The sequence below is a fragment of the Suricata suricatta genome, chromosome 8 (assembly GCF_006229205.1).
Source record: "Suricata suricatta isolate VVHF042 chromosome 8, meerkat_22Aug2017_6uvM2_HiC, whole genome shotgun sequence".
In the NCBI taxonomy this organism is placed as follows: Eukaryota; Metazoa; Chordata; class Mammalia; order Carnivora; family Herpestidae; genus Suricata; species Suricata suricatta.
In genome coordinates this window covers 125,405,723-125,422,889 of record NC_043707.1, presented here as the reverse complement: position 1 = coordinate 125,422,889, position 17,167 = coordinate 125,405,723, and the positions used below count along the sequence as shown (strand labels likewise).

The 17,167-nt window shown below is 53.8% G+C and overlaps 1 protein-coding gene across 3 annotated transcripts in view; it reads left to right on the top strand.

Annotated features, from left to right (window-relative positions):
• Positions 1–826: 826 nt before the first annotated feature.
• EPHB2 (EPH receptor B2) overlaps positions 827–17,167 on the top strand; it is a 117,662-nt gene continuing 101,321 nt past the window's right edge. For all 3 annotated transcript variants that reach the window (XM_029947073.1, XM_029947072.1, XM_029947071.1), the window contains exons 1-2: positions 827–887; positions 3,905–4,589. In XM_029947073.1, the coding sequence (XP_029802933.1) occupies positions 831–887; positions 3,905–4,589 (742 nt within the window). In that variant the 5' untranslated portion in view covers positions 827–830. The remainder of the gene's footprint in view (positions 888–3,904; positions 4,590–17,167) is intronic.

Genomic DNA, 17,167 nt, shown 5'->3' with positions numbered 1-17,167 from the left:
ATCTGGGGGTGAATAGGGCTCTTTCTGGCCCTGGGAGTCTCCTTTAATCATTGGCTATGTGGCTCCTTCCTTTCAGCTGCTGGAGAGAGAAAGGTGGGCAAGTGGGGCCCTGGCTGGTTCAGAAGGTGATTGGAATTTCCTGCATCCCCAAAGGGCAAGTGATAGACTAGACTCACTTGGCACAGTGCTCACCCTCAACACCTCTCCGCTCCAGGGGCCCTATCCTAGGGGCACAGTTGACTCAGGTCTCTGGGAGGGAACCCCAGTGTGAGGACACTATAGGAGACTTTAGGTACCTAGAGAGGGGGGAAGGTGTCCCTGATTGGAAATGTGGGCCAGAGAGCCAAGGTAGGGTGACTGATGGGGCTCAGCTGGGACCAAAGGGAGGCCTTTCTAAGGCTCACATTTCAGGTTTTGAAAATTTGATGCAAGCTGAAAAAAAATAGACTCCCTAAGCTTTGCATAAAATTTCAAGGGTCACTTGGTGGACTCTCTGAAGCCCACCCAGAAGACTCCAGGTTAAAACCCTAATCCATCAGTAAGGGAGGGAAGTGGCAGCAGCTAGGTTGATGGGCCATGATGGACTGAGAAAGGGCATGATGGGCTGGAACTGGTCTTTAAGGAGGTGGAGCCTGGAGGAGCAGCATCAGACAATTGGCTGGAGCATGGGAGTGGGTGGCATTATGGGGTGGGACAGTTAGATGATTACTGCAATGGAAGTGGGTGGTGCTCTGTAGAGATGGCCTTTGAGGGGTGGGGGGTCTTGGGGTGATTGATAGCACTCAGTAGGTGGGCGGCAGTGACTCTTTGCTTTCCTCACAGAAACACTGATGGACTCAACCACAGCTACGGCAGAGCTGGGCTGGATCGTGCATCCTCCATCAGGGGTAAGTCAGTGGTCCCCAAACCCTGCCCAGTCCCTCCGGAGACCTTGGGTTCTGCTGCAGGGCCTGGATGCCCCCTAAATTCCATCCCCTTTCCCTCTTTCAGGGCCCAGGGCTGGCCTCTCACTGCCCCACCATCCTGGTCCCCTACTATTTGGAATGCTGGTTACCATGACAACATGTTGGATGCTTTCAGCCTTTATCCCATGGCATCCTCAGGGCAAGGCTGAGAAGCAGGAACTCATATTGCCCCCATTTTACAGATGAGGAAATTCATTTTCTGAGTACCCACTTATCATATACTATATAAAGGAAGCACATTTACACACATCATCCCCAATCATAAGGGGAGGAAGCGCCTCAATTTTACAAGTAAGGAAACTGAGGCTCGGAGAGTTGTAGCCATCTGCCAAGGATGTTACACCTAGTTAGTGATGGGACTCAGGTTTGTACCCAGGGCTGTGACCGAACCTTTTGGGTACCTATAACACAAGGCTCTCCCAAAGAGCTCTCTGACCACTTCCGTGGCCTCCCTACTTTCCTGGGGCCAGTGGTTCGACCCAGGTAGGCTGTGAGCCCCTCAAGGGCAGGAGCAGGCACAATCTGAGATTCCTCTTTCCTCCTGCACCAACCGGCCCAGAGCTCACATACAGGCTGTGGGCTCAGACGTGCCTGAAATTCTGTCCCAGATCTGCCACTCACCAGCTGTGTGACTTGGGGCCAGCTCCTTAACCTGTCTGAGCGTTAGTTTCTTCATCTATAAAATGATGTTGGTCATGTCCTCCGCGCGGGATTGTGGTGAGGTTTTCCTGCACCGTGTCTAGAGTGGCACCCGGCACAGAGCGGCACTCCTGGCAACAAGTAGTTATCGCAGTGCCACTATCGTCATTGTCCTCGCCCTCGGCTTTCATATCACTCCCTCCTCATCTCCCTGGGCCCCCGCAGCCCATTCCTCCCTCCCCACCATCCCAGCTCCTCCACCGGGACTCGGCTGCTGCCCCAAGGAGCTACATCCCCCACCCCCACCCCAGGCCTGTGTTCTCAATAGGCAGGGCCCTAGGGTCAGGCCTCTTTCTGTGGCTCTTTCTTGTCACCAATTTTCCATCTGCGAAGACGGCTGGGCCCACAGCCCCACCCTATCAGTAATGAGGCCAGGCTGGGCTGCGGGGCCCCCGGACGCAATTATTTGGGGTGTTTAGGCTGCAGGGCCTCCGCATGTTAATTAGAGAGAGGGGAGAAAGGCAGAGTGCTCTAATTAAGTGCTCTAATTAAGTTCTGAAGAAGAGCAGTGGTTGTAACAAGGGGCTGACTTTGTCACATGGTGCCATCAAAAAAAAAAAAAGCAATGTAGGGAGCTTCAGAGCCACCATTGACGTAGAGGCTGGGCCGGCAGACTCCAGCTCGGCGTTCCCCACGGGCACCAGCCCTTCACAGCATCACCCCGCCCCAGGCCAGCAGCCACTACCACACCCCGCACAGATTTGGCCCAGATATCTGAGGGAGGCCAAAGGACAAAGAACACCCACTTGAGGGTGACACCTCTACCACCGCCTGCCTCCCCCTCCTCCACACCTGGAGAAATAGAGGCCCAGCAACGGCAAGTGACTTGCCCAAGGCCATGCATCAAGTTAGCAGAGCAGGGACAGAACTCTGGACTCCTGGGATACTTGTGGGTCCTTGTGTTTCAGGCTGAGCATGCAATTGCACGAATGGGTCTAGGTCTGTGTGACTTGGGCCAAATGACCTCATTTCCCTGGCCTCTACTCCCTCATCTGTAAAATGGAGATCATAATATGCACCATGTGTGACAATAATGACAAAGACATGAAGTTTTCTTATAGCACCCACCCCAGGCCGGCGTGGGTTGGGAGCGTGTGCTCTGCTGTTGGGGCTCTTTTGGGTCCACCCCAGGCAAAGGCAGCCCAATGCCAAAGGAGGGGGTGCGTAGCCACCCTCAGTGAGCTTTCAGCCCCACTGGGGAAACTAGGCTCAGGGGACCAAGGGTACCTGGCCCTTGCCCAGGCCAGGCTGGTTGTCCCCAAAGACCCAAGAGAGGGCCAGCAAAGGCAAACGCTGCAGCCAGAGAGAGCCTGCTGCAAGAGGTTCCAGAAGGATGGACAGAAGAGACAAGAGGGTGCTGGAGGAGGGCACAAAAGTGTGAACAAAGGCTCAGAATGTGAAGGTTGCCCTGGGGAGGGTCTGTGAGGAGATCACATGGGCCCCGCACTCTGCATCCCCGGCTTTCCTTGGCCGTACCCAGCCCCACCCAGCAGTGGGGCTCAGGAACTCTCAATTGGGTGTGCGAGCGCCTGGCTGGGGCCCAGGGGGGGTGCTGGAGCACCTGCCCCAGGCAGGCAGGGAGCGAGTCTCCCTCCAGGTGCCATCAGAACAGACTGCCTGTCTTCCCCATCGTGGGGGTGAGAGCCCTTCTTCCATCAGACTGGGAATCCCCTAGGGCAAGGACTGTGTCTCCCAGATCCGAATCGGAGCTCCCAGTAGACAGAAGTTCGGTCTCCTCCCTCAGACTAGTACTCCCCAGAGACAAAGCTGTGTCTGCTCTCAGCAGAGGGAACTCCCTCAGGGTGGGCCCCTCCCTGATTTTCCTTCCAGGTGGGGGCTTCCCATGAGCAGGGGCCATGTGTCCTTTATTGCCCCGGAGTGAGGGTCACATCTCCCATATTAATCAGGGGAAAACCAAGAGCAGTGTGTGTGCCCTTCCCATCAGATTGGCATGTCTCCCCTCACAGTCTGGGGAAATTCCTAGGGGCCAAGGCCATGTCTCTGCCTCAGCTTGGGAGTTCTCTGATGGTACAAATCTTGTCTCCGTCATCAGACTAGAAGATGCCTAAGGTAGAGTCTGTGCCTCCCCCATTAGTCCAGGAGGCCCCCAGTGGTAAGGGTCCTATTCACACCGAGCAGACTGAAGGATTCCCCAAAGCAGGGTCTGTGTCCTGCCCATAGACAGATGCTCCCTGGGGCTGAGCCCTGTCTCCCCCACCTGACTAGCATTTCCCCCACAGTGGGAAGAGGTGAGCGGCTACGATGAAAACATGAACACCATCCGCACGTACCAGGTGTGCAATGTATTTGAGTCAAGCCAGAACAACTGGCTACGGACCAAATTCATCCGGCGCCGCGGCGCCCACCGCATCCACGTGGAGATGAAGTTCTCTGTGCGTGACTGCAGCAGCATCCCCAGCGTGCCCGGCTCCTGCAAGGAGACCTTCAACCTCTATTACTATGAGGCTGACTACGACTCGGCCACCAAGACCTTCCCCAACTGGATGGAGAACCCATGGGTGAAGGTGGATACCATTGCGGCCGACGAGAGCTTCTCTCAGGTGGACCTGGGTGGCCGGGTCATGAAGATCAACACCGAGGTGCGGAGCTTCGGGCCGGTGTCCCGCAGCGGCTTCTACCTGGCCTTCCAGGACTACGGTGGCTGCATGTCCCTTATTGCTGTGCGTGTCTTCTACCGCAAGTGCCCCCGCATCATCCAGAATGGCGCCGTCTTCCAGGAGACACTGTCGGGGGCGGAGAGCACATCGCTGGTGGCTGCCCGGGGCAGCTGTATCGCCAATGCCGAGGAGGTGGACGTACCCATCAAGCTCTACTGTAACGGGGACGGCGAGTGGCTGGTGCCCATCGGACGCTGCATGTGCAAAGCCGGCTTTGAGGCCGTGGAGAATGGCACAGTCTGCAGAGGTGAGCACCACCGCAGTGGGGCAGGGGCCCCCTGCAAGCACATGGAGTTGGTATTGCCTGTGGGCTTGGGCCTGGGCCGGGGTCTCAGGCTGACAAAGGCAGCGGCCTGGAGCCGACTGTGAGGCACTCTTTGGCCGGGTTTCCAAATCTGCAGCCACTGTTCAGAGTCTTAGAGGGAAACAGTTGAAGAGAGCTATTTGTTGAATGGTGAGAGCACACAAGGTGCTTTCAGTTGGTACAAGGATGAACGTTCCTCATTTTAGTTATGACCTATCAACCATGGGAAGTGGTGCTGTGTGTCTTCATTGGCAAAAGTGATGTGGTTTCGTTTTTATAGAAATAAGTCATAGTAAATAACATTTATAAGTTCACACTTACTGGACTTTGGCCGAATCGGTCAGCATAGGCCAGGTTAGATGGAAGTGACCAAACAGTAGGAGTTTGTTTCTCACCAGTGCTGCCTGTCCATCGTGGGTCGGCTCCGGGCTTCCTCCCTCTGGGAGCTGAGTGGAGGGAGGGGCGCTGTTTGGAATGCTGGGATCATGGGGACAGAGGAAACCGTGTGAGCTGGACCGTGGGCTGGCTTTAGAGCTCTGCCTTCCGTGGCCTTGCACATGCCTCTGTGCGCTTGAGTGGCCAAGGCAAGGCATGTGCTTACTTCTGATCCTAGGAGGTGGACCCCTGACCACCACTTTGACAGTGGGCTCAGCACTTTCTAGGTCTAACTCATGTAATCCTCACAAGAGCCCTGTGAGAGAGAGTGTGCCGTTTTATAGGAAGAAATTGAGGCTCAGAGAGTGAGAGAGGGAACAGGAGTTTTCTGCAGGCAGTGTGATTCCAAGTTCGCCCTTAGCCACCATGCCCCTTTGGTGGACTTAAGGAAATGTCCTAAGTAAGGTGATTATGGTGAAGGATCATGGAGGTGGTCTGCAAACCTAAGAGGTTTGTAAGAGGTGATGCACGGTGGTAGACAGCTGTGAAAGTGGACAGACTTGTGTTTGGACACCAGCCCTGCCTGTTATTAGCTGTCTGTCCTAAGCTGAATATGAAACCCTCTTTCATAGGGTACATAGAGACTCAACATGTCAAGACTGTGAAGCATCTATAATGACTTGTAGTATACAGTAGGAGCTTAATAACTTAACTAAATGAGATGGAATATGTACAAAGCACGTCCTGGTGCAGGCACTCTGCAGGGTGAGCTGTGATGGTCATTTAAAGCCCTATATGTACTACTTTCTCTTGCCTTCCCTGCTGGAATCGGATCCCGGGGTCCCCCATGTGCCAGGCAAAGAGTCTGGACCCGACTCCAGGGTCCCTGCAGCACTGGTGAAAGTGTGGCCTTGAGGTGGCCGCAGTGACCCTCCCCGTTATAAAATGCCATCACATCCACTGTCCCTATTCTTACCCTCCATGCTCTGAAGCAACATTTTAAAGGTGCCGGGGAGGGCACGTGGGGTGCAAGAGACAAGAGCAGGGGCCTGTGAGGAAGCTGCAGCCGTGTTCTCAAGAGACGGTGGCTGTGTGCAGTGGGCAGCTGCCATGCGGGGGATGCGCAGGGCCAGAATGAAGGGATGTGAGGAGGGTGAGCAAGAAGGATAGCAAGTGCAGACAGGTGGGAAAGGAGGAAACAGTGACGTCCGGCTTGCAGGGAGGTGACGGTCCTGGAAAAGACCCAAGGACATTGGGGGAAAAGCTGGTTTCTGGGGGAAGATAACAGATCAGGTTTTCTGTACTTGAGTGTGAAAGTGCACAGCCTCAGGAGGTGGGGGGCCATGTGGAGTGTAGGGCAGATTGTTTATTCACTCATCAGACCTCGCCTGTGCCTGCTCTGTGTCAGACCGTGAGCGTCAGGTAGGATGCTCAAGAATGCAGCTGTGGCCCTGCTGTCTAGGAGCTCACGGTCTGGCAGGGGACACAGACTGTACATGGAGAAGGGAGGGAATACTTTTGACCTGCTTTGATTGGAACCGCTCGGGCTGCAGTGGGCACAGAAAGAGAAGGAGGGCTTCACAGAGGAGGTGACATTGGGGCTGAGTCTTGGAAGAGGCATATGTTGACTGGGTGGCCCAGGCCTTCTGGAGGACGGGTCTACAAGGATCTGGGGACATGAAGCACCACATCCCGCTAGGGGGACTGGTACAGTGTCTGGCGTGGCTGTGGCTAGGATTGGGAAGGTGCCTGGGCGAAGAGGTACACTCGTTACCATTGCTGCATGACAATTCGCCCCAGAAGGTCGCAGCTGAAAACGAACGCATTTGTTTTTCTCAGCTTCCAGGTTATGGCTTAGGGGGTTTCCTCTGGTTCGAGGTCTCTCCTGGGGCTGCAGGTAGGCTCTGGGCTGGGGCCGCAGTATCATCTGATGGCCTCACTGGGGAGGGGTCTGCTTTCACTTTCACCTGCATGGTTGATTATGGGCTTTGGTCCCTCACCACAGGGATGCACATGGGCAGTGGCTGCCGCAGAGCGGCCGACCCGAGAGCTGGAGTGCACCCACAACAGGAGCCACAGTCTTTTTATGACCTCATCTCAGAAGCGACATCTCATTGCTTCTGCCATATTCTCTTTGTTAAAAGCCAGTCACCCAGTTCAGCCCACACTCCAGGAGAGGGAATTATGTGGGGTATGAGTGCCAGGAAGGGGGGTTGCTGAGGCCATCAGAGAGGCTGCCTGGCACAGGCAGGTTCTCCAAGTCCGAGCTTCTCCATGCAAGTAGGTCATGGCCCCCTCTGACCCAGGTCCCCGGACCTATGGCCTTCGGGCCTGCCCCAGGCCCAGCCCAGCCCAGCCAGCCATTGGGTGTGAATGGAGGCCAGTCAGGGTGTGGTTAATGAGCTCAGGAAGCCAGAAGGACACCAGCCAATGCCGTGGCCTGTGTTGTAGTCACCCAGAGGCACTGTTCCCACTGGCCCGGGACGTGTGGGAATGGTAGCTAAAGCTCACATGAGTGGTTGGCAACGTGCTTTCTCAGTCTCCAATTCAGGGATTCTTGGCCTTGACTGTGCCTCAGAATCCATTGGGAAGTTCATTACAATGCAGATTCCTGGGTCTGGTGCAAAGCTCTACCCCAGGTCTGATTCTGTGGCTCTGAGGGGCCAAGAATCAGCATGTTAACTTTTTGGGGGAGGGGAGAGAGAGCACAAGCAGGGAAGAGAGACAGAGAAAGAGAGAAAGAGAATCTTAAGCAGGGTCCATGCTCAACGTAGTGCCTGATGCAGGACTCGATCCCACAACCCTAAGACTATGACCTGAGCCCAAACCAAGAGTCGGACACTCAACCAGTTGAGCCATCCAGGCGCCCCAAGGATCAGCCTTTTTAAACCAGCAGCCCTCATGTTTCTGTAATAGGACCATTAGCTCAGACACATGGGCAACATATCCTTGGTCAGACAAACAGGACTTCAAGCCAGATTGATGAGCACAGGCCCGGCTGGGGAGCATCCCTGAGGGATGGAAGGGGCCATTAGCAGAATCTCCAGGAAAGATCCATTTAATATTGAAGCATAACTTGATAGAAAAAAATCCATTGCTTTGTTAATACAATTGGAGAAGATAAGGCTGGATAAAGTCTCCTTACAGATGACAAGTAGGTGAGTGACAGCCGTGGGGGGTGAAGAGGATGGACAATGGTGGCTAACAAAAGGTTGGAGTTCCCAGTGCACTGAGCATTTCACAAAACCACAGGCCAAACTGACTCAATCTGATCAGCCTCCTCTGGTGCCTACTGTGCGCAGAGCATAGTAGAAAAGGGAGGAGCCTGGAGAAGCCAGTCAGCCACTCAACAAGCCAAGTGCCCTCTGGGGGTCATTTAGCCCTCCAGCAAACACAGAGGTTCAACTTACCATGGTCCAACTTATAATTTTCCAACTTCACAGTGGTGCTCTAGTGAGACATATTCAGCAGAAACCATACTCCGAATTTTGAATTTTGACCTTTTTCTGGGCTGGTGATAGTTGGTTTGCTCCTCCCTGCCGATGCTGGGCAGCCAGCCACGCGATCGGGAGGGTAAACAAGTGGGTACACGGACAGCCATTCTGTACGCATGCAGCCATCTCTCTTCCGCTTTCAGTCCGGCATTCAGTAAAGTGCACGAGATATGTTAGAGGATGTTGCTCAACTGAGCGCATTTAAGGTAAGTGAGGGTTAGCAATGTTGTGCAGTAGGTTAGGTGTATTAAATGAGTCTTCCACTTACAATATTTTTGACGTACAGTGGGTTTATCAGGATGCAACCTCATCATCAGTTGGGGCAGGTCTGTGTGTACTGAGGACCATCTCTGAGCCCAGCACATACCGATGCTAACATGGAAGTGAATGAGTTTTTAGTCTGAGTGGGTGGACGGGAGTAGATGGAGAGGAAAAGTTAGGGAGCACATAAATAAAATCGTTGTAGGCTGTGGCAAATGAAAGGGGGAAAGAACTGCAGCAATAGAGATCAAAGAAGACTTGCTCTATCCAGGTGGGCCAGGGAAGGCTTCTTGGAAGAGGTGTCACTTGAGCTGACAGGGGCTGCCCTGGGAAGGCTGGAGGAGAGCACCTGTGACACAAGGTTTGGCTCCCTGGCCCCTGGGTGAGCAGAAGACTCAGGCACATGGAGAATAAGGCAGAGTATGGTCTTTCCAGAAATGAGGTCCAGCCAGTCAGAGCACTTTGAAACTATGAGAAATAAAGCATCTTTTCTGAAGAAGGCTTTAAGGAGGAGGTGACATTTGAATTAGGCCCTGAAGAGTGAGTAGGATTTGGATGGGAGATAATTGCAGGTCAGGGAACCCACTGCATGAATAAAGTCCCCGAGGTATGATAGTATAGGTGTGTTGGGTGGGTGTCCTGTGCTCTGTTGGGTGCAGGCTCTAAGGTCTGACCTCTCCCTATCCGTTCTTCTGTGCAGTTTTTATTGGGTACCTGATCAGGACCTGCACTGGCCATACAGCTGCCAGGTGAGGGACTCCAGAGACTTCCCCCAAAAGAACTCTGCCCGCTTCTCCTACCCAAGTCCCCAGTCTCCTCAGCATCATGGTCCCCACTAGAGCTTGTCACCAGCAGATCTGCTGCGGGGGGAAAGGGGTGGACAGGAGGGTGGCCTTGGAATTCCTTCCCTGCAGCGGCTGCTCCCCACAAGCCCCCTAGTCAGTTTCTTGACTCTTTCCAGATGTTCATAAGCTTGATTGTGAATGTGCTCCTGCCTCAGTTTCTCCAAGTTTGTCTCTGTATTCCAGTTTCTCTGGGTCTCTCCTTCCCTCCCTCAGCTCCTACTTGCCCCAGCCATCAGATCCCCCCCACCTAACTGCTGGTGGGGACCCTGCCCTCCTCTCTCCCAACAGCAGACCCGCGTCTATAAGGGATCTGGAGGCAGTTCCACAGTGATCGTGATCGCCGTGTTCTATCGGGGTGGAATGGGATTTTTAATATTTGGCTTGGACAGGGAGAGGGGCTGTGAGCCAACGGGGAGGGGAGTGGCGTGGAGGGCGGTTGCACGTTCATGTTGATCCTCTGGCTCCATCTAGACTCCCAGGTCCCAGCTGCTGGGCTTCTCCCAGCCTCTCCCTCTCCTCCACCCTGCCCTGCTTGGCAGCTCCCAGCCCTGCTACCCACCCACCCTGCCCCCACCACCCCAGCCGAGGCTGCTCCTTGACCTTGTCCTTGGAGACCTGGTTTCAAATCCCAGCTCTGCCTGTCTGTGTGTGACCTTGGACTAGCAGCTGACCCTCTCCCAGCCTTTGTTTTCTCATCTGCAAAACAGGACAAACAGAAAGGCTGCTGTGCAGAGTAAATGAGAAAATGCCTAGAAGTGTTATAAAAATAAAATCAGGGACTTCTATGAACACTGTCTTCTGCGGTGAATGTTTTTCCCTCCTCTGATGAGCTTTTGATTTTGAGGAAAAAAAATTTTTCCTTACCACAAAAGCAGTGTAGGTCATTTGTAGAATCTTTAGAAATTACTGATAAGCAAAAAGGACAAAATTAAGATCATCCAGAGATAGTCACTGTTAACAGGCCGGTGGAGATCCTTCTAGGTGTATTTACACATATTGATTTATTTTTGATTTATTTTTTAATGTTTGCTTATTTTTGAGAGAAAGAGAGACAGAACGTGAGCAGGAGAGGGGTAGAGAGAGAGGGAGACTCAGAACTCGAAGCAGGCTCTAGGCTCTGAGCTGTCAGCACAGAGCCTGAGGTGGGGCTTGAAATCACGAACTCTGAGATCATGACCTGAGCTGAAGTCAGACGCTTAACCAACTGAGCCATCCAGGTGCCCCCATATTGATTATTTTTAAAGAAAAAAAATGAACTCCTGCTAAAAATGCAGCAGGATTTTTGACTGATTGATGTGTCATGGGCACGTTCCCATGTCATGTTAGACCTCCAGCAGCATTTTGAAAGGCTTTTAGAATTCGATAGGAAAGATGGGTCATAATTTATTTACTAGTCCTCTGTTGATCGACACATAGATTGCTGGCCATTTTTTGCTATCTTAATGCTGGGCTGCATGTCGTTGTCCTGTCTCTTTGTGCACTATTACTGGAATTTGAGTAGATATGTTTCCAGATGTGGAATTGTGAGATCAAATGTTTTCTGGAGCCGTGACGCACAAGTTACCCTCCAGAAAGGGACCGCCCAGGTACCCTCCTGGCAGCCGACTTCCAGAGTGTCTGTTTCTCCACATGCTAACCAGTAGGAGATATTATGCCTGTTGCTTTATTTTCTGTTTTTCCCCCAGAATCCTGTGCTCCCTCAGCCAAGGGAGGGAGGGGCCAGGGGTTGTCTCTGGGCCCTTGGGGTTGGATCCTGCTCCTTCCTACCCTGCTTTCAGTTCCAGTCCTTCCCATAGAGGCTGGACCGGTGGCCCAGATGCTTCTGGCAAGTCTGTGGGGTAGGGCGCGGTCAGTCTTGGGGTGAGGAGGAGGGAGGCCGCCAGCTGGCAGGGCCCGTGCTGGCTGGGGAAAGGGTGTGAGGGTTGGAATGCTGGGTGGGAGGAGAGGCCCAGACCCCCACACAGAAAGTTCTGCTGCGTCTCTTCAAGGGCAGGGTGGAGACGCCCAGCTGGGGGAGCGGGAGGGGTAATAGGCATCCCCTCCAGACCCCCAGGCTCAGGCTAGGCCCCAGACCACACAGGCCAGCCTTTTGAAAAGGGGATTGGAGGGGACCTGGGCCAGCGCACTCAGGCTCTCCAGTTCTCTGCTCTTAAAAATGGAAGTGCCCTTCCCCCATGCTCTCCATCCATCTGCCCATGCATTGGTCCTCATGTCCAGCCAGCCACCCATCAGAGATTCTCTGAACACAAGCTTCAGATATTTTTGCTTCTTGGAGAGGCCATTGATGTCTTCATAGAAGACCAGGAGGCTGGCACATATTGAGTGCCTGTCACGTGCCAGGGGCTGTGCTGGGCATTGGGGTTTTTGGAAAGATCAGTTATGGGCCCTGCCCTCACGGACCACTCAGTCCAGAGATGTTGACAGACGTGCCTGTAGGTATGGAGGGTGGAAGCAGACAAAGGCACCCAGCCCACCTAGGGAAGCATCAGCCAGGGCCTTGATGGTCAGAGGAAGGCTTCTAGAAAGAGGAGCTGTTTCCGTGGAAGCCCAGTGAGGAGCAGGGGTTAGCCAGGTGAGGAGGAAGAGGTGTAAAGGCCCTGAGGCAGCCAGAGTGGGTATTCCTAGAAAGGAAGGGAGGGCCATTTCAGCCTAATTTCCTCTCTGAGTCAACTAAACGGAAGGATCTGAATATCAGGGCATGGGATGATAGGGTCTTCGTATTCCCTCAGGGGTCTGGGCAGGAAATATTGAACAATTTTGACCTCCAGTGCTCATAACAGCTCCCCAGGCCCCTATTGTGCACCAGACCCTGGGCCAGATGTGGAGACTGCAGAGAAAATGAAGGCGCTTCCTTCCTAGAGCTTCCAGGCTGGGGTGGGGGGAGATGGCTCCTTCTGTTACTATAGCTTGGGGCACTTGGGATGGAGTCAAGGGAAAGCTGGGGAGGCCCCCTGGAGGAGGAGTCATTTTCCCAGGGCTCTAGAGATCGGAAGGAACCAAAGGCAGGAATTAATCCAGAAAAAGACAGTCAGAAATGATACTGACTTTTTAAACCCTGGCCTCTTGCTGACTGACCACCTCCACCCCCGACAAGGTGGGGCCATCTGGTGATGGGGGTGGGGGTGGGCAGAGGAGAAGGGTAGAGGGATGCCAGGCTCTTTAGCTCCATGCTGTCAAGGGGCTGAGTGAGGCAGAGGCTGCAAGGAGTCCTGAGGGCAGGGGCGGGAGGCCCTGCTGGGTGCCCAGTGCTGTTGTTAAATGCTCCAGTACCTTTTTTTTTTTTTTTATAAATTATCCTCTTTTATTTTTTTTAATGTTTTTAATTTATTTTTTGAGAGACAGAGAGAGACAGTGCAAGCAGGGGAGGGAGATACAGAATCTGAGGCAGGCTCCAGGCTCTGAGCTAGCTGTCAGCACAGAGCCCGACACAGGGCTCGAACCCACGACTGTGAGATCATGACCTGAGCCAAAGCTGGATGCTCAACTGACTGAGCCACCCAGGCGCCCCATCCAGTACCTTTTTGAATCTTCTGTTGATACCATTAGCTCCATTTTACAAATGATGAGACTGAGGTCCAGGGAAGGTCAGCAAGCTGCCCAAGACCACATGGCCAGTACGCAGTGGAGACGGAATGTGAATTTGGCTTTCTTCAACCGTTGGACAACTGATTAACCAGAATGGGGCGGGGCCTGCATGTACTCTGTCCTCCCCCACCTCCCAGATTGCTGAGGGGCCCCAGAGGCGGTGGGGGGAAGGGCTTCACAGATAACCGGTGGAGGGGCTCAGGACTGTGGGGCCGCCCTGGTGGGACAATCAGAAGGGCTTCCTGGTAGGGGAGGGCGGCTCGTGTCTGGGCCTGGAAGGACGAGTTGCTTTTGTATCGAGATGCCGAGCACAATGGAATGCCGTCCCAGCGCAAAGATTCAGGGGTGGAGAAGCCTCTTGGGGTCTCTTCCCTTCATGCCCAGGGGAAAGAAGGCCTCCAGGAGGGGCATGCACCCACCCCATCTAACCTCTGGCCAAACAGAAGAGTCTGTCCGCCCCTCCCCCTCCTCCACCCCCATCATTCCCCGAATGTTCACCTCATCTCTCAAACTGCACGGTGACCTTGTTGAGTGCCCCCAGCAGCCTAGGAAGCAGACTGGGGCCCACAGTCACACTCCTTGGAGGTAGCAGGGATGAGGTGCATTCCCATGCCCCCCACTCCGATTTCTCTCACTTCTTGGAGGCGGCAAAAAGCTGTGGTGGGCACCCAGCACTCACATTTTTTAGGAGCTGGCCGTGGACCAGGCTGCTCTCACTCTGGGTCTCAGTGACTCTCCGTCCCTCCCTTGGAGTTAGGTATCATCATTTCTGGGTTTTGGTGTGGTTGTTTTTTTTTTTTTAATGTTTATTTATTTTAGAGAGACAGAGCATGAGCAGGGGAGGGGCAGAGAGTGAGGGAGACACAGAATCTGAAGCAGGCTCCAGGCTCTGAGCTGTCAGCACAGAGCTCAACGGAGGGGCTCGAACTCACAAACCATGAGATAATGACCTGAGCCAAAGTCGGCCGCTTAACTGACTGAGCCACCCAGGCACCCCTCATCATTTCTGTTTTACAGAAGAGGAAACTGAGGCCCAGAGAGAGCACCAGCTTGCACGGTTAAGAAGGGATAGGACTGGAGCGCAGGCCGTCCGACTCTGGAGCCCCTGTGCTGTCCTCTCTCTCTCTCGCTCTCTCTCTCTCAGCCCCAGGCTGGCGTGGGGCCCTGGAGGCACCAAGGCCGACGGTTTGGTCACAGGCTGCTTCTGCAGCACTCTGGCAAGACCATGAACAGCTGGGGAAGCTCCCTTCCCTCCAGCCGCTGCCTTTACATCTGGCTGGGCTTCAGGATCTGGCGAGAGCAGTCCGTTTATTGAGGAAGTTTATGCATTTAACAGTTTAAGCCTTTCTAAGCTTGTGGTACAACAGGATTTGGGAGCCGTTAACAATTCCGTGTGGTTAAGAGATTTTCATTGCTCTGCGGCAGCTGCCTCTGGCCCCACGGGCCCCACTCCGGCCTCCACCCCGCCCTGCGGGGGCACCCTCTCCCCGGGGCCCTTTGTCCTCAGCCCCCATCCTGCTGGCTTCTCCCTGCTCCCCCCTACTTCAAACCTTTAGGTATGAACTTTGACCTCAGAGGAGGAACAGGCCCAGAGACGGGAATTCCGGGCGCATTGGCCCGGGCCACACAGCACGTAAGAAGCTTGAATCAACCTGTCTGGAAAAGCCCGAGTCCTTTCCCCTGCCCCAGACTGCTTTCCTTGGGGAGGTAGGGAACATTGTATTGTGAAGTCCTCACCGGCAGAGCTGACAGAGCCCCTTGGAGACCACCCTGTGCTTGATCCCTACCAAGGCCTTGGGCAGAGAGGGGGTGGGTGCCTTGCCCAGGTACAGAGCTAGAATTGGAACTCAGGCCTCCTGAAGTCCTAATGAGAATTCTTCACACCACACACCAAACTGGTGGGGAGTTTTTCCATAGCCTGGGGGGGAAATGCCATTTGTAATTATAATGTCTTACATATGTACAGTATTTATTTACTTACACCCTGCCTGTTCCAGAAAAGATTAGAGGCTGCTTGTGTATAACATTTGGTCTCACCCTATGAGATACTTTGATCTGCATGATACCCACATGAGAGAAGCAAGGCGAAGGTTATTATCGGCATTTTAGAGACAAGGAAAATTCAAGTCAGGAGAGGACCTGACTTCCCCAGGTCACACTACACTTTGGGGCAGAACTAGGACTAGATGACATGGGCTCCCTCTGGAGAGACAGACAGCCTCCACCCTTGGCCTCCATCCCAGCAAGGATGAGACCCCAGCCTCCCCGCGAACACCACAGGGGACCTTAGTCTCCATCTGGGTGGGAAGAGGTGGTCCACCCCCGGGATGAGTTGCTCGAAGCTCGGATGCAGGGTTTGCGTGAAGAGGAGTGTGGGGGTGAGTGTGGTGGGTTATGAACCGACTCCTGACAAACTTTAGATGAACCAGCCCAAGGCCAGAGGGGGGACCAACCAGCGTCTCCCTGAGGGTCGGTCGGCCTTGGGACTCCTCCCCTGTCTGGTATCTCAGGCCCTTGGCTTCTTCCGCAGGTCCTTCCAGTCTTTTCCCACAGAGTCCTATGGAGGTCGCCTGATGCTGTTGTTTTAGTCACACGGATTTGTTTACTGCTCATGGCTACCTGTCTGCCCAGCCAGCCAGCAAGCCCACAGCGCACACTCACCCCCCTGCACTGGCGTGCAAGCAGCACCCTCGCTGTGCCTCCTGTCCTCTCTGCTCCCCGAGGGAAGGGCCCTAGATGACTGCTCAGCAACTTCATGGTTATGAAAACTGAGGCCCAAACATGTCAGATGGAGCGGCCTGTCCGGGACATAGTGTTCGGTCAGGGCTCCATCCCAGCTCCCTGTACCTCTGCGGGACCCCAGGCATGTACACCAGAGACAAAAGCCCAAGGAGGAAGGGACACACGTTGGTGGGTTGACCTCCTGCTAGTCACCAGGCCTTATCCCCTAGGCTCCACTTTACTTTCACTTTACTGAATCCTTTTTTTTTTTTTTTAACATTTTTGGTTTTTAACAGCATTTTATTATTTTCTTCTTCCTTTCTTCCTTCCTTCTTTCCTTCCTGCCTTCCCTTTTCCTTTCTTCCTTCCTTCTTTCCTTCCTTCCTTCCCTCTTCCTTTCTTCCTTCCTTTCTTTCTTTCTTTTTGAAAGAGAGAGAGAGAGCAAGCAGGGAGAGGGGCAGAGAGAGAGAGAGAGCATGCAGGAAGGGGTGGAGGGGAATCTTAAGCAGGCTCCATGCCCAGTGCAGAGCCCCATGTGGGACTCCATCCCACGACCCCAGGATCATGACCTGAGTCGAAATCAAGAGTCGGACGCTCAACCACCTAAGCCACCCAGGCACTCCAGCTTTACTGAATCCAACAGGTTCCAGAAGTTGGCTATAGGTGATACTCTCATTTTAGAGAGGGGGAAGTGGAGGCTCAGAGAGGTTAAAACACCAGCCTGAGATCACACAGCCAATGGATGGTGAGCCAGAAATGAAATCTAAAGCTTTCCTTCTCCCCCTGGAATATTTGTACATGTTTCATTGTTAGTAAAATCTTCTCCCAATTCTTATTTCATTTGGTTCTCAACAACCTAGGAAGTAAAGGGTGTTACCCCATTCTTCAGATGAGGAAATTAAGGCTCAGGGGGTGGAGTGAGCTGCCCGAGGCTCACGGTGCAAAGAGACAGAGCCGGGACCACAGCAAGGGTGCCAGGCCCGTTGGACCCTGGTGGCCAGGCTCTAACCCTCCTTGCTGCTTAGTCCTGTCTGGGGCTTCTCTTGAACCCACTCATGTCACACCTCTGCCCCATCATTCCATTCAAGCTGCTCAAAATCAAGGCCACCAGTGATGTCCATGTCACTAATCCCGTGGTCAGCTCCCAGGCCCCAGTGTCCCTGAGGCTGAGACAGAGTGACTACTGCGTCTCCTGGGCTCGCTCTGTCTCCTGGCATCCCTGGTGCTTCGTAGCCAGTTC